The sequence below is a fragment of the Halichondria panicea genome, chromosome 8 (genome assembly GCF_963675165.1).
Source record: "Halichondria panicea chromosome 8, odHalPani1.1, whole genome shotgun sequence".
NCBI lineage: Eukaryota > Metazoa > Porifera > Demospongiae > Suberitida > Halichondriidae > Halichondria > Halichondria panicea.
The window spans coordinates 1,037,547-1,055,995 of record NC_087384.1 but is presented as its reverse complement, the minus strand read 5'-3'; the positions used below and the strand labels follow the sequence as shown (position 1 = coordinate 1,055,995).

Here is an 18,449-nt window from a genome sequence, read left to right as displayed (position 1 = left end):
AAAACACAATAGTGAGCTCATAAGAGGTTTGCAAGACCCAACAGGATACAATGCACATGCACTGCTTCCTCAGCTGCTCCTCCGTCATTTCGATCATTCGTGCTGTAGCTATACCCAAGTACTTTGATTTGCATCACTGACAGAACGCAACATTATTATTATTATTCAAGCTTTGCAGTCACAGTGTGAGGTGATGATATAAAAGAAATGGCTTGGAAAATTGTGACTGACAGACGTCATGATGCCCCTGAGTATACTTAATGGGGACAAAATTAAGATCGAGATGGATAAATTGATAACACTATAGCTATAGTTCTGGTAAGTTCTTATGCAGTTCGCGATACATCTGTTACAGGGACTGAATTTAAGGAACGAAGTGGTTTTCTATGAAGTGCATGACGAGTTAGGTGATACGAAGTAGGTAGATCTAGGTAGTGGGCAGATCGAGCATTCCAAAGCCTTACTATAATTATGGTTGATTGGATTTCACTGAGGTGCAAGTAATCGCATGGACTAGTATAGATATTCGTCATGTTTGTGGAAAGTATGGGCTCTAGGAGTAGCTTGATTATTTTACATCTTAGGAGAAACTCCAGATCAATTTGATGAGCATGATAGATGCACATTAATTATTTGTTACTTTGATCCTAAATTGATTGATTCTCAGAAATGATGCTAAGTGGTAGTGCATCGGTGCAAATTCTTCGTATTTTTTGAATTGAATTGAATTCTTTGTCTAGGAAATTAATAACACAACATAACATAACACAACATAATAATAATGTATTGAAAGAGATGGGTGGTAATAATTATTTATTATTTATATTGATATGCTTCTTCTTCCAGGATTTATTGATTCCTGAGTAGCTAGTGAGAAAGTAGTGAGACACCAGTCCCCCCATACTGTGTGCTACGATGGTCACCCGTTGGCCATTTACCTTACGCATCTCTTCAATTAACTCTTTCCTTGGCAATCTGTTGTAGAAATTACAACAACGGTAACGAATCGTTATGATGAATTAGATGAAGTTGTATGTGAGCTCCTCCCTGACAAACAAACTGTAGTCTAGATAACGGCCTTATCAGTCAAGTAGGCTAAAAATCTGTGTCCTTTGATGTAAGCTTTGATATCTCTTTGTGCGTATGTAGTTAAAAAAAAAAAAAAAAAAAGAAACCTTTGACTAGCTAGGAAGAGTAGCAGTAGTAGTAGTAGGAAGAGTAGCAGTAGTAGTAGCAGTGCAAGCAGGACTAGACTAGATTAAAAAGTTGGTGGAACGAATAACTGACCGTTTGGAGGTCACCTGGCTGCCAGACTTTCATCTCGACTCTTCCCCCTGAGTAGCTGGCCTTTCTCTAAGCCACAAAACTGAGCAAGAAGCTGAAGAAGCAGCTAGACAGAGACATGTACATAGCCTTGAGAATTGGGAGGCGTGGCTCAACTAGTTAGCCCAGCCCAAAGGAATTGTTACCGTGGGTACTGAACAACCGTAGAAGTAGGGCTATACACCTGGCTTTACTGAATTACCCTCCATTCTGACAAGTTATCAGTGCATAGGGTGCTTACTAGATTCTTGCCAGCCAGTACAGTTCAAGCTACACACAGCACCGCTCAACTATTCTCTACCCCATTATCTAGCTAAATCTGGTCCAACTAGACAGCAGACACAGCTAGTTAATTCAGTCAAGCCAGGGGTAGCCCTACTTCTACAGTTGTTCAGTACCCACAGTAACAATTCCTCTGGGCTGGGCTAACTAGTTGAGCCACGCCTCCCAATTCTCAAGGCTAGGTACATGTCTCTGTCTAGCTGCTTCTTCAGCTTCTTGCTCAGTTTTGTGGCTTAGAGAAAGGCCAGCTACTCAGGGGGAAGAGTCCAGATGAAAGTTTGGCAGCCAGGTGACGTCCAAACGGTCAGTTATTCGTTCCACCAACTTTTTAATCTAGTCTAGTCCTGCTTGCACTGCTACTACTACTACTCTTCCTACTAGATCTACTACTGCTGCTACTCTTCCTAGCTAGTCAAAGGTTTCTTTTTTTTTTTTTTTTTTTTTTTAACTGCATATGCACAAAGAGTACATCAAAGGACACAGATTTTTAGCCTACTTGACTGATAAGGCCGTTACCTAGACTACAGTTTGTTTGTCAGGGAGGAGCTCACATACAACTTCATCTAATTCATCATAACGATTCGTTACCGTTGTTGTAATTTCTACAACAGATTGCCAAGGAAAGAGTTAAGCCTTTCACCTAGATATATGTAGGAAGTGATATGCTGTGATCCTAGTCGAACTTAAACTTTGTTCTCTGTTCTCACATAATAACAAAGTTTTCAAATTTAATTTCTAGTGTTACATATCAAAACATTTTGTCAAATGAATGTAAAAAATATGTAAAAGTTGTCATCAAACATTTAATCTACAAGTATACAAATGCAGTAAAAAGTGAGACAAAAACACACAATTTGTACTTCAAACACTAAAAAAGAAGGAATTTTACCTAGAAATAATTTTAGTTTGCTCTCTATTGTATAATCTAGCTATTACTCTTTCCAATGATACCTCACATGCAGTTTCTACATGAGCTGCATACAGTGTTTTTCAGGTTTGAAATATTACAGTGATGACAGTTTTACCATTGAATTGCAGTGACTGGAAAGGGACTGTCCCATACTTTACATCATAAATTTTTGTGGGAAGGGTATTTACCTTTAGTTCGGTGCTAGGCAGCACAAGTAATTCCTAAGGATTCATATGAATGTGGGTTGCCTAGTTTCCTGTTAGTGTTAAGCAGCGTTAATTTTGCATAAGTGCATGTAAGTAGAGCTAGCTAAAGTTTATTGTGCCAGCTAGACTACTGTATACCTACTGAGGATGACAGATCAGCCCAAGTAACAGCCAAGGTATACTACTGTAACATAGAGCTGATGTCAAGTTTCCAAGACAAGCAAGGCAAAGCAAAGACAGTGCCCAGGAACTGAAGAAAGCCCCTGAAAAACTCTCTCCTGGTGGGATTTACCGACACTGACGATCCATCAAGAGATAGTTAACATACACATATTGGATATGATGATGAGTAGAGTAATTATGAATGGAGAGAATAGCTGGTAGACTTGATGGACTGGATGAAAGTCCGAACAGTGACACTGATAACTGATTACAGACTTAGTTTATTATCTTTTTCATTGTATTTTGAGTTAGAAACCAAGATTAAAGTATAATCTGGTCTGCAGAAGAAAGGTACAGATGCTAACTTGAATCTATGCTACCTTGTTTGCTAATTACACTGCAGTACTTTTATTTTATTATGAAGAGGAAATGACAAATATGACAAGTTATGACACGAAAACGTCACAATTATTGAGTGGGCGGTAACAATTTTAATTTGACATTTCACATTGCAATGTTTTGATATGATGTTGTGTTATGTTGAAGCATATCACTTCCTACACAGTGTGTGGGTGGGTGTGAGTATGTGTGTGTGGGGGGTGTGTGAATAAAGTAATGTACTAGGAATATTCATGCAGCTTCTCTAGCTTGTACAGATGCTACTGTATTACAGTCTAAGAGTTGCTAGAAAACGGCTCGATCAGTGATATTACTTTACACAGTATTGATAGTGTATGTATGGACAATCAGAAAACAGGCCAATTAATTAATTCCGCTTTGAAGCTAATTATACGATTAATACATTAATGTCGTATAATTTCTAGTTTTTGCTCTAGCGTTCAGTCTCCTAGGGATATATATATGGTGTACTTGTAATTGTTGAGTGTAGCCAGTAATGAATATGTAGGAAGGTGTGTCCTTGATGCATGGTGCATACTGTCTGGATTCTTAAAAATGCATGTGGTGAGTCCAAAAGTGTCAATAGCTCCCACACACTATATTATATTATTATTGTGTTATGCCTTGTGTTATGCCTTGTGTTATGCAAAGCAACTTCTTCTCTCTCACACTCAGTGTTGATTTTTCTGTTGATGCACTAACAAGTAAGCCACTAATGATGGACTCCTGTACAATGACAATGATGGTTTCTACAGATGCTAGTGATGTCATATTCAACCCTGCTAACTTGATCATCAATTTCGTTATTATAGAGCAAGGAACAAAGTTAAAATTTTAGATTTTATAGACCAGATCTTTATGCTTTTGTTGTTGTAGTTTTTTACGCTATTTGGTTTAGCTTATGTTAGCTCACGTGAAGTTTAGGCAATAGTATATAATTATTACACTTAAGGTATATAAGCGTATAACAGTTTTTACAGCTAAATTAATCACAACTTGGCCAATCTCTATCTGTAGGTACAAAGTTCAAATTTTGAAGCCCCAATTCAGTCCATTCATGCTGTCTTGATCATACGGAGTATAGCTTTAATGTAGATTCTGTAGTAATTACCCCAGTGAGCTTCTTTCTGATTTCACTGAGGTGCAAGTAATCGCATGGACTAGTATAGATATTCGTCATGTTTGTGGAAAGTATGGGCTCTAGGGGTAGCTTGATTACGACATACACTGCCTGGTCGTTTAAAACGATATATATAAAATTATTGACCGTGAAACAGCCTAATGCTGAACCAGTCTCCAATTCTCTGCCACATAATACGCCACTTAACTCCTCTTGATAAGGATTAGTTTTTACCAGCCATGCACCCTTTCTACCACCCCCATAAACTCGGAACCCATATATATCACTTATCGCTTTGAATGACAGATGACGTACCAAGGTCAGAGAATATGTGTAGTAACTGCATGCTCAGACACAACAGCTATGTCTTTAGAATACAGCGAGCAAAGCTACAAGTACAAGTAACGTGAGCATACATCGATACATGTATAAGAGATAGCATCCACTGGTACTTCTTGCCATCAACATGCAGTATTCGGTGCATCTATCATGCTCATCAAATTGATCTGGAGTTTCTCCTAAGATGTAACGTGTTTGAGAGGAGCTTTGTAATCAAAATTGGCTTTGGTGGCCTATAGCTGATACTTAAACAATATTGTTTTATGTCTCTTTCTGCATGCATGAGCTTTCGTGTGCCATCTCCTTTTGAGCGATTGAAAAAGCAACTTCTCTTGATTCATTAGTATATACAAGTGTTGGCAATAAAAATTATCCTCTTTTTGGAGACGGATGTGAGAGGGAGGATTCTCTACTTCAGTACAGCAAGATTTGTTCGGTGTGTGTAAAGGTATATAAGTATACATTGATATGTACATGACCTTTCAATCAAAGACATCAAAGCCTTATATAAGCATTTTTCGGGAAGGGAAGATATACGGGCAAGTCTCTTCTCTCCTATAACGTTGTTTCCTATAATTAATTTATTACAGCCTGTAATTGTATCTGAATGTCTTGGCATGCATGCATGTGTGTATAATTATTATGTATTATAATTATGGGCACTGATATAATAATTATAGTTGCATATAATGATGCGCGCCTGTGTATATATCTAGTACTCTCCAGTTGTTGATATTGGTACATTTTGCTGTGGGCCAGCTTCAGTAGCCTCGAGACCATGCAGCCGTTCGTTATCTGAAAGATACCTGGTCAAGTTCCAGTGTAGCATGCACTCGTTCTATAGTGGTCCAGGAATTTCTTGGACCGATAATTGCCAGCACAAGGTGTATTACCCATGAATATCATTATGATGCTGTAAAACGCTGACTCAGCTAGACAAGTTGCACATTGGAACTTGACCAGGCGTTCGTTCAGATACGAACGGCTGGTCTCGAGGCTAGATCTACAGCTTCAGATTCCAAAAATCCGGTAATAAAATTATGATGACTCATCTCTGTAGATCTACAGCTGCAAGATTGTGAAGAGTGCTAAAGTATAAATCAATGTGCATGGACTTACATGGGCCTCCTCTTCAGCCGGCATTGACAGCAGGCTGAAATGGATTATGCAGCTCACATTGGCCGATAATGAAAAACCAGGCTGACAGCTCATCAACTATATACTCAGTGGTACATCTAGCTTGGGGCAGCATATACAGCACAAGTGTTGGAATAGAACTAGTGGTTCTTATAAGATGACACTATAGTATCACGCACACACACACGCATTTCAATTATATGAGTACGATTTCCAATAATGCTCTTCATTTCTAGGCATTTCTGATTTGTGGCACAACATGCGCTAGTTGGGCGGAGTCCAACCAACGCTTCGCTCATGGTTGGGTATCAGTACATGTAGCAGTTTTGTTCCCACTGCAAGAAATTTGCAGCCCAATCAGATTGCTGCGTTCAAGTGGGAAACCTTACAGCTCAATTTAGCTGACAAGGCGAGCTGGGACACTGTATTTCTCTGGAGAATGCAGAAACAGCTCCTGCTGGATATCTAGGCTACTAGAAAAGAAGCATAGTCTATCTTAGCATCTATGAATGAAGCTTGAACAGTATGTATTAATTAATTAAAAGGACTTGTCTTTGTTTTAAGTTTTGTTGTGCTACCAATAAGATTAGATCATTAGTTTGGACAAAACTTGTGTTATGTATGCCTTCTTTGGTCTTCGAAAAGCTTCTCAGAAGCCTTGGGGTAGTCTTATAGCTGGCTGTACCTCTCCTTGTGCTAGATGTCTAACTATTATGAAACAGTTTATTTCTGCCTGTACTAAATCTTATATTACAGGCTACGGTATTCTTCTACTTTCTCTAAGAGTCTGAGGTCTTTCTTGAATTCCAAAACAACTATAGCTAGATCCAGTCAGCTAGAATAGCCATCCAAATAGTTAATTGATTTCTTTATATAGCACCCCTGAGCCATGCGGTTGTCAGCCACTTAAAGATTAAACAATATTCATACTCTGTCTCAAGTACCGGTGGAACAAAACTGCTATGTGTACTGATACGGGCCCGTACTGATACCCAACCCAGAGCGCAGCGTTGGTTGGACTCCTCCCAACTAAACATGCGCATGCCAAATGGAGGTAGCATCACCTGAGATGATACTCCCCCACACCGAATGGGGTGATTTTCATAGAGCTAGAGCTAGAGACCAGGTACGTACCATGTACCAGTGAGTGATCGTGACTCGACTGAGGATGCAGTATAATTATAAGTCACTCTGAAAGTTAGATCTAAATCCAGAGATGGTGAGTGACTTGTATTACATGTCTATGTATTCCTGATTCCATTCAGTTGGCCAGTTTTTGTACAGTATTAAACGATATCTTAATATCTTTCCAGTCATTATTAATGGAAGCTTGCGTGACGGGTGATGTGGGTGTGGTTCAGTTGGCACTAGAAGGAGGGGCGGATCCAAACCAGGCCAATGAGGTGAGGATCAATGCATGTGTGGTGTAGTGGTATCACATGATGCTCTGAATGACAGGTTTATTATAGGATAGACTCGCGAGCCGTCTGTTACATGGCAAACAGTAGACTGAGCAAACTCGGTGTAAAATCTTGTAAAATCTTGTGTGGGACAGCATATCAGGGCTGTGGCTTTCTTAACATCAGTCTACTGTACATAATGCTTAGCTAGCTATAGACTACATGTACACTAAAAATAGCTACACAAAAAGTCTTCTAGTGCTCTATAGTACGTACTATACTATAGGTAGTCTAATGCCTATATATGGCTATGGTGGTGAGCATCACGTGCATTCATGCATTCAACGTCACTATCAATCTTGTAGTCACTATCAATCTTGTGGTAACCGCATGCGGTCTAGCCACTTGAGTTGTCACAAACATTGTGGCAAATGTTACACGAGTCTCTACACGGGGTTTGACGGAGTTTCCTGTCTCATTTTCGTGTGCTGGCTTGCAAGTCTAAAGACTGGGACCTTTAATTACTATGCATATATGCTTGATCAAAGTCCGCGGCTACTAAATGTTTCATTTTACTGATTCGAGAGAGGCCCCAGTTATAAGGGCGTACTAGTATTTAGTATATAAAAGAAGAGCGGGCATGCAACAGCATAATTCTAATGTGGGCGGATGAATGTGCATGAAGTGCTAAAAATACAAATTTCTATTTTTAGCAATTCAATCAAATTCACATATTCAACCGCCCACATTTGAATTCTGCTAGCTACGCCGGTGTTGAGTTGCATGCCCTCTCTTTTATAATTCAACAACTGTCATGAAAAGTTATTTTTACCTGCACAAACTCGAACTCTGCCATGAGAAAGTCTTTCAAAAGCCAACAAGTTGCTACCTAGCTAGCTGCTACCGTAGATACCACTATCAATATGGTTGCCATGTGCAGAGACATAGCCTCAAAGTTCGCTGAGGCTACTATTTGAGAGCGGCACTGAAAATGGGCCGGCTGTAGAGAGGTTACTATTTGGTTGCGGCCTCTGAATCAGCTATTACGCAGCCACGCACACGTTTTTTGTGTTCAGTTTATAGCTACTTACCCTAAAACAGTTGCCTAATTCTTGTTATAGTAGGCAGTTCTAAGGCTTATGCAGACATTTCCTCTAGAGGGAGCGTTGTGTTCTATGTTATTAAAATATAAATGTAAGCTGTAAGACTGTTTTGCAAAATCTCACCTTTGGCCGAATGAATGGCTCCCTCCGGGAGGAAACGTCTGCATAAACTGCCTACTACACTAAGAATAGTCCTATTCATTTAAGAGCCTGGAATTTCCGAACGCCCACTAATTATTACTTCCGGTATACTTGCACGAAGTGTAGTGTATTTGCCTCATCCCAAACATGCTGTGAATGCTCCTTGTATATAGTAATGTATATATTCACTCTAATACAGGACAACGTGACAGCTCTCCACGCAGCCAGTAGAAATGGACATGATGAGGTGGTGAGGGTTCTCTTAGCAGCCAAGGCTACAGTCAACACTCAAGACAAGGTCAGTTACGTATAGTTGACTTCAGTGCCAATGAATACTTCTGAGTGACGCACCTTTTAGAACCCAAAACATTCGGACCAATGCGTTTAAAATAGTCATGGCGGCGCTTATATGGTTTGTTTCTCATGCAGCTAAGATGCGCGTATTAGCGTAGGCCAATAACTTAAGGATTGCCTTGGCTAATAAGCGCCACATGTAATTCAGATTTTCACCTCAAAAATTGCTTTGAGTCCGACTGGCACTGTAAGTATACGGTGTGTGTTTTGTTTACACTGGCCAACACTAGTTGTATAACCATAGATTGAAAAGGTAAAGGATTTACTGAGCGGAAACATGCTGGAATGCATGGTCATTCTAATTAAACGTCCGGTCAATGACTGATGGCAGTGAGTAATTTCTAACACTGTAAACGGTTGAAACACTCCGCGGTTATGATTTAGCGATCACGCAGTTAGCTCTGCAGTAGACGCTAGCTATTAGCTGCAACCTTGCACTGTTTCGTGGTTTACCGTGCATGAGGCTGTATTTAGCCACTATCCACTAGCAATCACTTAGAGAAGTAAGTTTATATCACTGACAAGCTCTAAGTCCTTTGTCTTTACTCTTGAATTAATTACTCCATGTCAACTTTTCTCTCTCCCTGCTGTGAAGCCAAAACAGTGAAGGACATTGGTTATTATGTATTTAAATGCTATATAGAATGGTCATGCTATGGATAAGCTGTACTGTATATATAGTCCTTCAAACTGGCTTAGTACTTTTAGACACACCACGGGCCTTGACCTCCCACGACTTCATAGAAAGGGCTATTTCTTCTTGTATAGCATTTTATAGTCGACCTTTATAGCTAGATTCTATTTACTTTTTAATTATTCTAACATAAATTTCACAATTTCTATGTACAGCACATTGTGTGGCAGTCAAGACAGGTATTGAGGATGCTGACTATAAATACCGTATATGCTCGATCAGAGGCCGCTCTTGTATAAAGGCCGCACTCAAATAGTAGCTAGCAAAATGAAACATTTAGTAGCCGCTCTCAAATAGTAGCCTCAGTGGACTTTGGCTCTAGCATTTCTGCACGTGGCAGCCAAAAAAAATTGTTACTAGCAGCTAGCTACATGCATGTACGTAGCTACAAGTAGCAGCTTGTTAGTGCTTCACAAAGACTTTCTCATGGCAGAGTTCAAGCAGGTGAAAACAACTTTTGAGGACAAACTAAATTATCTGGAGTGAACAGTGGCCTCTCTTGAATTGTAGCCTCCTCTTCCAGCAAAATGAAACATTTAGTATCCGCGGCTCCTGATTAAGCTTTGTAGTTTTAGCCACACCCTATAACGCGGAGTGTTTCACGTAAACATTTTCGTGTTTAATCCCTCTACATGTATCTATATCTATGGTATAACATACTGCTCATGTACTACATGTACAGTCGGGTCAGTCCCCTCTCTGGGCAGCCAGTAGCGATGGTCACCTGAAGTGTGTGGAGCTTCTAATTAATGCTGGAGCCAATGTTGACATGCAAGAGGAGGTGAGTGTATCTAGCTGTACACAACTCTTAATTATTCATACCACTGCTTTCAAAGGCTTATGCAGACATTTCCTCTAGAGGGAGCGTTGTGTTCTATGTTATTAAAATATAAATGTAAGCAGTAAGACTGTTTTGCAAAATCTCACCTTTGGCCGAATGAGTGGCTCCCTCCGGGAGGAAATGTCTGCATAAACTGCCTACTACACTAAAAATAGTCCTATTCATTTAAGAGCCTGGAATTTCCGAACGCCCACTAATTATTACTTCCGGTATACTTGCAACGGAGCACGAAGTGTAGTGTATTTGCCTCACCCCAAACATGCTGTGAATGCTCCTTGTATATAATAATGTGTATATTCACTCTAATACAGGACAACTGGACAGCTCTCCACGCAGCCAGTTACAGTGGACATGATGAGGTGGTGAGGGTTCTCTTAGCAGCCAAGGCTACAGTCAACACTCAAATCAAGGTCGGTTACAGTAATTGATTTCAGTGCCAATGAATACTTCTGAGTGACGCACCTTTTAGAACCCAAAACATTCGGACCAATGCGTTTAAAATAGTCATGGCGGCGCTTATATGGTTTGTTTCTCATGCAGCTAAGATGCGCGTATTAGCGTAGGCCAATAACTTAAGGATTGCCTTGACTAATAAGCGCCACATGTAATTCAGATTTTCACCTCAAAAATTGCTTTGAGTCTGACTGGCACTGTAAGTATACGGTGTGTGTTTTGTTTACACTGGCCAACACTAGTTGTATAACCATAGATTGAAAAGGTAAAGGATTTGAAACGACCGCTTCTATGTGTAGACGCATTGTTAGAAATAATTGTTATTGACTGTATGGTCAAATGTCATTTGTGCCTGGTCATACTGAGCGGAAACATGCTGGAATGCATGGTCATTCTAATTAAACGTCCGGTCAATGACTGATGGCAGTGAGTAATTTCTAACACTGTAAACGGTTGAAACACTCCACGGTTATGATTTAGCGATCGCGCAGTTAGCTCTGCAGTAGAACGCTAGCTATTGGCAGCTGCAACCTTGCACTGTTTCGTGGTTTACCGTGCATGAGGCTAGCCACTCTCCACTAGCAATCACTTAGAGAAGTAAGTTTACATCACTGACAAGCTCTAAGTCCTTTGTATTTACTCTTGAATTAATTACTCCATGTCAACTTTTCTCTCTCCCTGCTGTGAAGCCAAAACAGTGAAGGACATTGGTTATTATGTATCTAAATGCTATATATAGAATGGTCATGCTATGGATAAGCTGTACTGTATATAGTCCTTCAAACTGGCTTAGTACTTTTAGACACACCACGGGCCTTGACCTCCCACGACTTCATAGAAAGGGCTATTTCTTCTTGTGTAGCATTTTATAGTCGACCTTTTATAGCTAGATTCTATTTACTTTTTAGAATAATTAACATCAATTTCACAATTTCTATGTACAGCACATTGTGTGGCAGTCAAGACAGGTATTGAGGATGCTGACTATAAATACCGTATATGCTCGATCAGAGGCCGCTCTTGTATAAAGGCCGCACTCAAATAGTAGCCTCCCTTGCTAGCAAAATGAAGCCGCTCTCAAATAGTAGCCTCAGTGAACTTTGGCTCTAGCATTTCTGCACGTGGCAGCCAAAAAAAATTTATTACTAGCAGCTAGCTACATGTACGTAGCTACAAGTAGCAGCTTGTTAGTGCTTCACAAAGACTTTCTCATGACAGAGTTCAAGTTTATGCAGCATGTGAAAACAACTTTTGAGGACAAACTAAATTATCTGGAGTGAACAGTGGCCTCTCTTGAATTGTAGCCTCCTCTTCCAGCAAAATGAAACATTTAGTATTTGCGGCTCCTGATTAAGCATATACGGTATAATCCTTTGTAGTTTTAGCCACACCCTATAACGCGGAGTGTTTACGTAAACATTTTTGTGTCTAATCCCTTCTACATGTATCTATATCTATGGTATAACATACTGCTGCTCATGTACTACATGTACAGTCGGGTCGGTCCCCTCTCTGGGCAGCCAGTTGCAATGGTCACCTGAAGTGTGTAGAGCTTCTAATCAATGCTGGAGCCAATGTTGATATACAAGATGAGGTGAGTGTATCTAGCTGTACACAACTCTTAATTATTCATACCACTGTTTTCAAAGGCTTATGCAGACATTTCCTCTAGAGGGAGCGTTGTGTTCTATGTTAATTAAAATATAAATGTAAGCTGTAAGACTGTTTTGCAAAATCTCACCTTTGGCCGAATGAATGGCTCCCTCCGGGAGGAAATGTCTGCATAAACTACCTACTACACTAAGAATAGTTCTATTCATTTAAGACCCTGGAATTTCCGAACGCCCACTAATTATTACTTCCGGTATACTTGCAACGGTGCATTAACTAGTACGTGAAGTGTATTTGCTCAAACCACGCATGCTCACCCTAAACATGCTGTGAATGCTCCTTGTATATAATAATGTATATATTCACTCTAATACAGGACAACTGGACAGCTCTCCACGTAGCCAGTTACAAGGGACACGATGAGGTGGTGAGGGTCCTCTTAGCAGCCAAGGCTACAGTCAACACTCAAACCAAAGTCAGTTACAGTAATTGATTTCAGTGCCAATGAATACTTCTGAGTGACGCACCTTTTAGAACCCAAAACATTCGGACCAATGCGTTTAAAATAGTCATGGCGGCGCTTATATGGTTTGTTTCTCATGCAGCTAAGATGCGCGTATTAGCGTAGGCCAATAACTTAAGGATTGCCTTGGCTAATAAGCGCCACATGTAATTCAGATTTTCACCTCAAAAATTGCTTTGAGTCCAACTGGCACTGTAAGTATACGGTGTGTGTTTTGTTTACACTGGCCAACACTAGTTGTATAACCATAGATTGAAAAGGTAAAGGATTTGAAACGACCGCTTCTATGTGTAGACGCATTGTTAGAAATAATTGTTATTGACTGTATGGTCAAATGTCATTTGTGCCTGGTCATACTGAGCGGAAACATGCTGGAATGCATGGTCATTCTAATTAAACGTCCGGTCAATGACTGATGGCAGTGAGTAATTTCTAACACTGTAAACGGTTGAAACACTCCACGGTTATGATTTAGCGATCGCGCAGTTAGCTCTGCAGTAGAACGCTAGCTATTGGCAGCTGCAACCTTGCACTGTTTCGTGGTTTACCGTGCATGAGGCTAGCCACTCTCCACTAGCAATCACTTAGAGAAGTAAGTTTACATCGCTGACAAGCTCTAAGTCCTTTGTCTTTACTCTTGAATTAATTACTCCATGCCAACTTTTCTCTCTCCCTGCTGTGAAGCCAAAACAGTGAAGGATATTGCTTGACTTGGTTATTATGTATCTAAATGCTATATAGAATGGTCATGCTATGGATAAGCTGTACTGTATATAGTCCTTCAAACTGGCTTAGTACTTTTAGACACACCACGGGCCTTGACCTCCCACGACTTCATAGAAAGGGCTATTTCTTCTTGTGTAGCATTTTATAGTCGACCTTTTAGAGCTAGATTCTATTTACTTTTTAGAATAATTAACATCAATTTCACAATTTCTATGTACAGCACATTGTGTGGCAGTCAAGACAGGTATTGAGGATGCTGACTATAAATACCGTATACCGTATAGCGCGAAATTTTCGAGGGGCTTAATTTTCGCGGATTTCGTGGGTTAGAATTCTACACGAAAATTAAGTCCACAAAAAGTGTTCTTTAATTAGAATTACCTGCTATCATGCAAAGATTTAAAGGCGTGGCTTCCGGTAAGCAGCTATTCCGCGAACATTGTGCAACGAAATGGTTTTTAGAGGCCAATCCACGAAATATAAGTGCCTCGAAAATTTCGCGCTATACGGTATGCTCGATCAGAGGCCGCTCTTGTATAAAGGCCGCACTCAAATAGTAGCCTCCCTTGCTAGCCAAATGAAACATTTAGTAGCCGCTCTCAAATAGTAGCCTCAGTGAACTTTGGCTCTAGCATTTCTGCACGTGGCAGCCAAAAAAAATTATTACTAGCAGCTAGCTACATGTACGTAGCTACAAGTAGCAGCTTGTTAGTGCTTCACAAAGACTTTCTTATGGCAGAGTTCAAGTTTATGCAGCAGGTGAAAACAACTTTTGAGGACAAACTAAATTATCTGGAGTGAACAGTGGCCTCTCTTGAATTGTAGCCTCCTCTTCCAGCAAAATGAAACATTTAGTATCCGCGGCTCCTGATTAAGCATATACGGTATAATCCTTTGTAGTTTTAGCCACACCATATTGTTTCACGTAAACATTTTCGTGTCTAATCCCTCTATATGTATCTATATCTATGGTATAACATACTACTGCTCATGTACTACATGTACAGTTGGGTCAGTCCCCTCTCTTGGCAGCCAGTTGCGATGGTCACCTAAAGTGTGTGGAACTTCTAATCGATGCTGGAGCCAATGTTGATATGCAAGAAGAGGTGAGATGATCCAACGTGAATCTCTTTTTCCTAATTCAATTAAGCTAATTACTCCCATAAATGGTGGTGACGTCATACCACTTTTAGTAAGAAAAGTGCAAAAAGCGGCCATGAAGGATCAATCTTCAAAAACAAGGCTAGATGAACAACTCATTGCTAACTACTAGTATCAAGGGCCTATGAAGAGAAGAGGGCATGCAACTACAATCTATCCTATTACAAATGGGCGGGGGTTTATGTCTAAAAATAGTAAAGAATGTATTGCACGTGACTTTATACTCTTTATTCTCTAGTGGGCGGTGGCTAAATCATAGCTAAAATAGCATATCCTGCTGACTCATCAATAATATGACGCATACACAGTATACATTGTGAGTTGCATGCCCTCTTCTCTTCATACGCCCTTGCTAGTATCATAAGATTTAATGGGACCGAAGAGTAGGAATTTTTGTATTTTTGAGATACACAACATAGCGTGGCTCTAGGGTGAGCTAAAGAAACCAGCATAGCTAAAACAATTTTTAACTTCCCACTAAAGGAAACATAATCATGACAACATACTCTATATCTTTTGTGGGCCTAAACAGCTACTCTTACAAAAAAAACTTGTTTAAGCCGGCCACGTTAAAATATTGTATAATAGTTCCAGCAGCTAGCTAGCCAAGCACATTCACTCTTGACGTCACATGCACTGATAAATTTAATTAACATAATCTACACAATCTTAGGTAGTGAATAAAATTAGCCTTGGTCCCAGACCGAGTTCTCTCTAAATTAACGCTAGGTCGACAACTGGGCCTGCATGGTATCTTATTGCCAAAGTTATAGTGCAAATGCACAACTGAGTTCCCCAGAATCTCGGGAATTCGTTCTACGTCAGTTTGTAAAATTATACCGTGAACTAGTTTGTGCACATTACAGATCACCAGGACATGGCGAGGAGGAAACTCTATGACTGGACGAATGTTTTAGAAACTCTAGCATGGCGAATAGTATATGTGTAGCTAGCTCAATCCTCACAACAATTAGTGTAGTTTATAGATCTACAGTATACACTTTCGTTTCGGCCAGTTGTTTTGCATAAAGATAAATCATTAGCACGGTGGGCTAATAGTAGGGTTGGGTTGAAAGAGCAAAAAGTCCCCGGGCCTCTGCGATGATTCGGAACAATAAAATCTGCAGTACCTATATAAATACACATGATCCTTGCCAGAACGCAATAGTTAGATCGCAAAGGGTCAACATTTCTGCTCATTCGCAAAGGCCCGCAAAATATTCTAGTAATTATGGTAAGCAGGTCGATATACGTTGTATCTGTATTTTACAGCTCCATCTATGGAGTAATTAATAAAGCATGCTCATCAAATGCATGCGCGTACGTAGGTTAGGGTTAGTAGGCCAATAACTGTAAGGCAATTGCCTTATAAGCATTGACAAGAGTTCATTAGGAAGAGTACGCAACTCTAATAAACTGTACACAAAAAACATTCCTCCAGACCTACGTCACAGATACTAGCTGTTGTATATAAACCGCAACTAGCAGGAAAGGCAATCAGTAACTATATTCATTGCCTTTTCCTAACTGGCAGTTGTAAATGAATAACATTAGTAATAATTATCACAATCATATCACAATGTGTTTACACTGGCAAACACTTATAAACATACTGCTCCTGTACAGTCGGGAGTGTCCCCTCTCTGGATAGCCAGTTTCGAAGGTCACCTGAAGTGTGTGGAACTTCTAATCGATGCTGGAGCCAATGTTGATATGCAAGAAGAAGAGGTGAGTGTATCTAGCTGTACACATCTCAGAGGTTAGCTAGTCACAGAGTTTCCTCTGTCATGTCCTGGTTGTGTGTCGTGACGCGTGTCAACCTAAAAACGTGGTCTATGAGCTAGTGTTTGTGTGTGTTCACCTTCTCACCACTCCTCACTTGAATCTGTACAGGATGGAACCACTGCCCTATATGTAGCTGCTCAGAATGGTCACTTGAGGGTAGTTGAAGTGTTGATTGCAGCTATGGCTCAGGTGGACATGCAAGAGAAGGTGAGGTTTAATTGCTCATAATTAGTATAATTAATAGTATGGCTAAGAGTACAATAATAGCACGAGTAACAAGCAATGGCAAGGATACTAATTGCATGAGGCGTAGCCAAGTCCTATTAACCTTGCCAGCGTATTCGAAAACAACCCGTTGTCAAATACAGCGTGCAATTAACAGCGTGCAATTACTTGACAGGTAATTTCACGCTGTCAATGACGACGTGCAATTACTAGGCTGGATGTGATACGGGATTAATTGCTGTACACTCTCGATCCAGTCGCTAATAGCACATCATACAATTATAATACCTAATAAGCTTTTAGCTCTGCTTTTAAGACTCATAATCCTTAGCTATCATTCACAGTGCGCTTCTATGTGATTGCATATCTGTATGTGCATGGTTTATGAAAGACAATAGCAGGGTTCTGCCTACAGTGGTCGTTTAGGTAAGCTGCGACCACCACTAGATATTTTGCGACCACCACTTAGCCTTTCCGACCACTGCTTTACATTCTACAAGTACTGGCTAGTCCAGTTTAGCTGCTAGTACAGTCTTTGCTTGGTAACCCTTCGCTTACCTGTTTTACTGTCTTGATGTGCCTTATATATATATAGAGCTAACTATTAATTAAACTCTACTGCGCATGACCAGAACAATTAATTGAAGCTGCATGGCTTTGTTGAGTTCGAGGAGTACTATACTGCAGCTAACTTGAATCTGTACAGGATGGAACCACTGCCCTATATGTAGCTGCTCAGAATGGTCACTTGAGGGTAGTTGAAGTGTTGATTGCAGCTATGGCTCAGGTTGACATTCAACAGAAGGTGAGGTTTAATTGCTCATAATTAGTATAATTAATACTGTGGCTAAGAGTGTAATAATAGCACGAGTAACAAGCAATGGCAAGGATACTAATTGCATGAGGCGTAGCCAAGTCCTATTAACCTTGCCAGCGTATTCGAAAACAACCCGTTGTCAAATACAGCGTGCAATTAACAGCGTGCAATTACTTGACAGGTAATTTCATGCTGTCAATGACGACGTGCAATTACTGGACTGGATGTGATACGGGATTAATTGCTGTACACTCTCGATCCAGTCGCTAATAGCACATCATACAATTATAATACCTAATAAGCTTTTAGCTCTGCTTTTAAGACTCATAATCCTTACCTATCATTCACAGTGCGCTTCTATGTGATTGCATATCTGTATGTGCATGGTTTATGAAAAAGACAATAGCAGGGTTCTGCCTACAGTGGTCGTTTAGGTAAGCTGCGACCACCACTAGATATTTTGCGACCACCACTTAGCCTTTCCGACCACTGCTTTACATTCTACAAGTACTGGCTAGTCCAGTTTAGCTGCTAGTACAGTCTTCGCTTGGTAACCCTTCGCTTACCAGTTTTACTGTCTTGATGTGCCTTATATAGAGCTAACTATTAATTGAACTCTACTGCGCATGACCAGAACAATTAATTGAAGCTGCATGGCTTTGTTGAGTTCGAGGAGTACTATACTGCAGCTAGCTAGCTAGCTATACTGTAACTCTGCCTTAAAACAGGGAGTTGGA

At 40.2% G+C, this 18,449-nt stretch overlaps 1 protein-coding gene across 3 annotated transcripts in view; it reads left to right on the top strand.

The window, feature by feature from the left end:
• Nucleotides 1-18,449, top strand: part of LOC135339653 (serine/threonine-protein phosphatase 6 regulatory ankyrin repeat subunit B-like) — a 95,173-nt gene that overhangs the window by 69,948 nt on the left and 6,776 nt on the right. For all 3 annotated transcript variants that reach the window (XM_064535870.1, XM_064535869.1, XM_064535868.1), the window contains 9 exons: nt 8,722-8,820; nt 10,253-10,351; nt 10,723-10,821; nt 12,360-12,458; nt 12,852-12,950; nt 14,732-14,830; nt 16,512-16,613; nt 16,779-16,877; nt 17,602-17,700. In XM_064535870.1, coding sequence (XP_064391940.1) covers nt 8,722-8,820; nt 10,253-10,351; nt 10,723-10,821; nt 12,360-12,458; nt 12,852-12,950; nt 14,732-14,830; nt 16,512-16,613; nt 16,779-16,877; nt 17,602-17,700 — 894 coding nt within the window. The remainder of the gene's footprint in view (nt 1-8,721; nt 8,821-10,252; nt 10,352-10,722; nt 10,822-12,359; nt 12,459-12,851; nt 12,951-14,731; nt 14,831-16,511; nt 16,614-16,778; nt 16,878-17,601; nt 17,701-18,449) is intronic.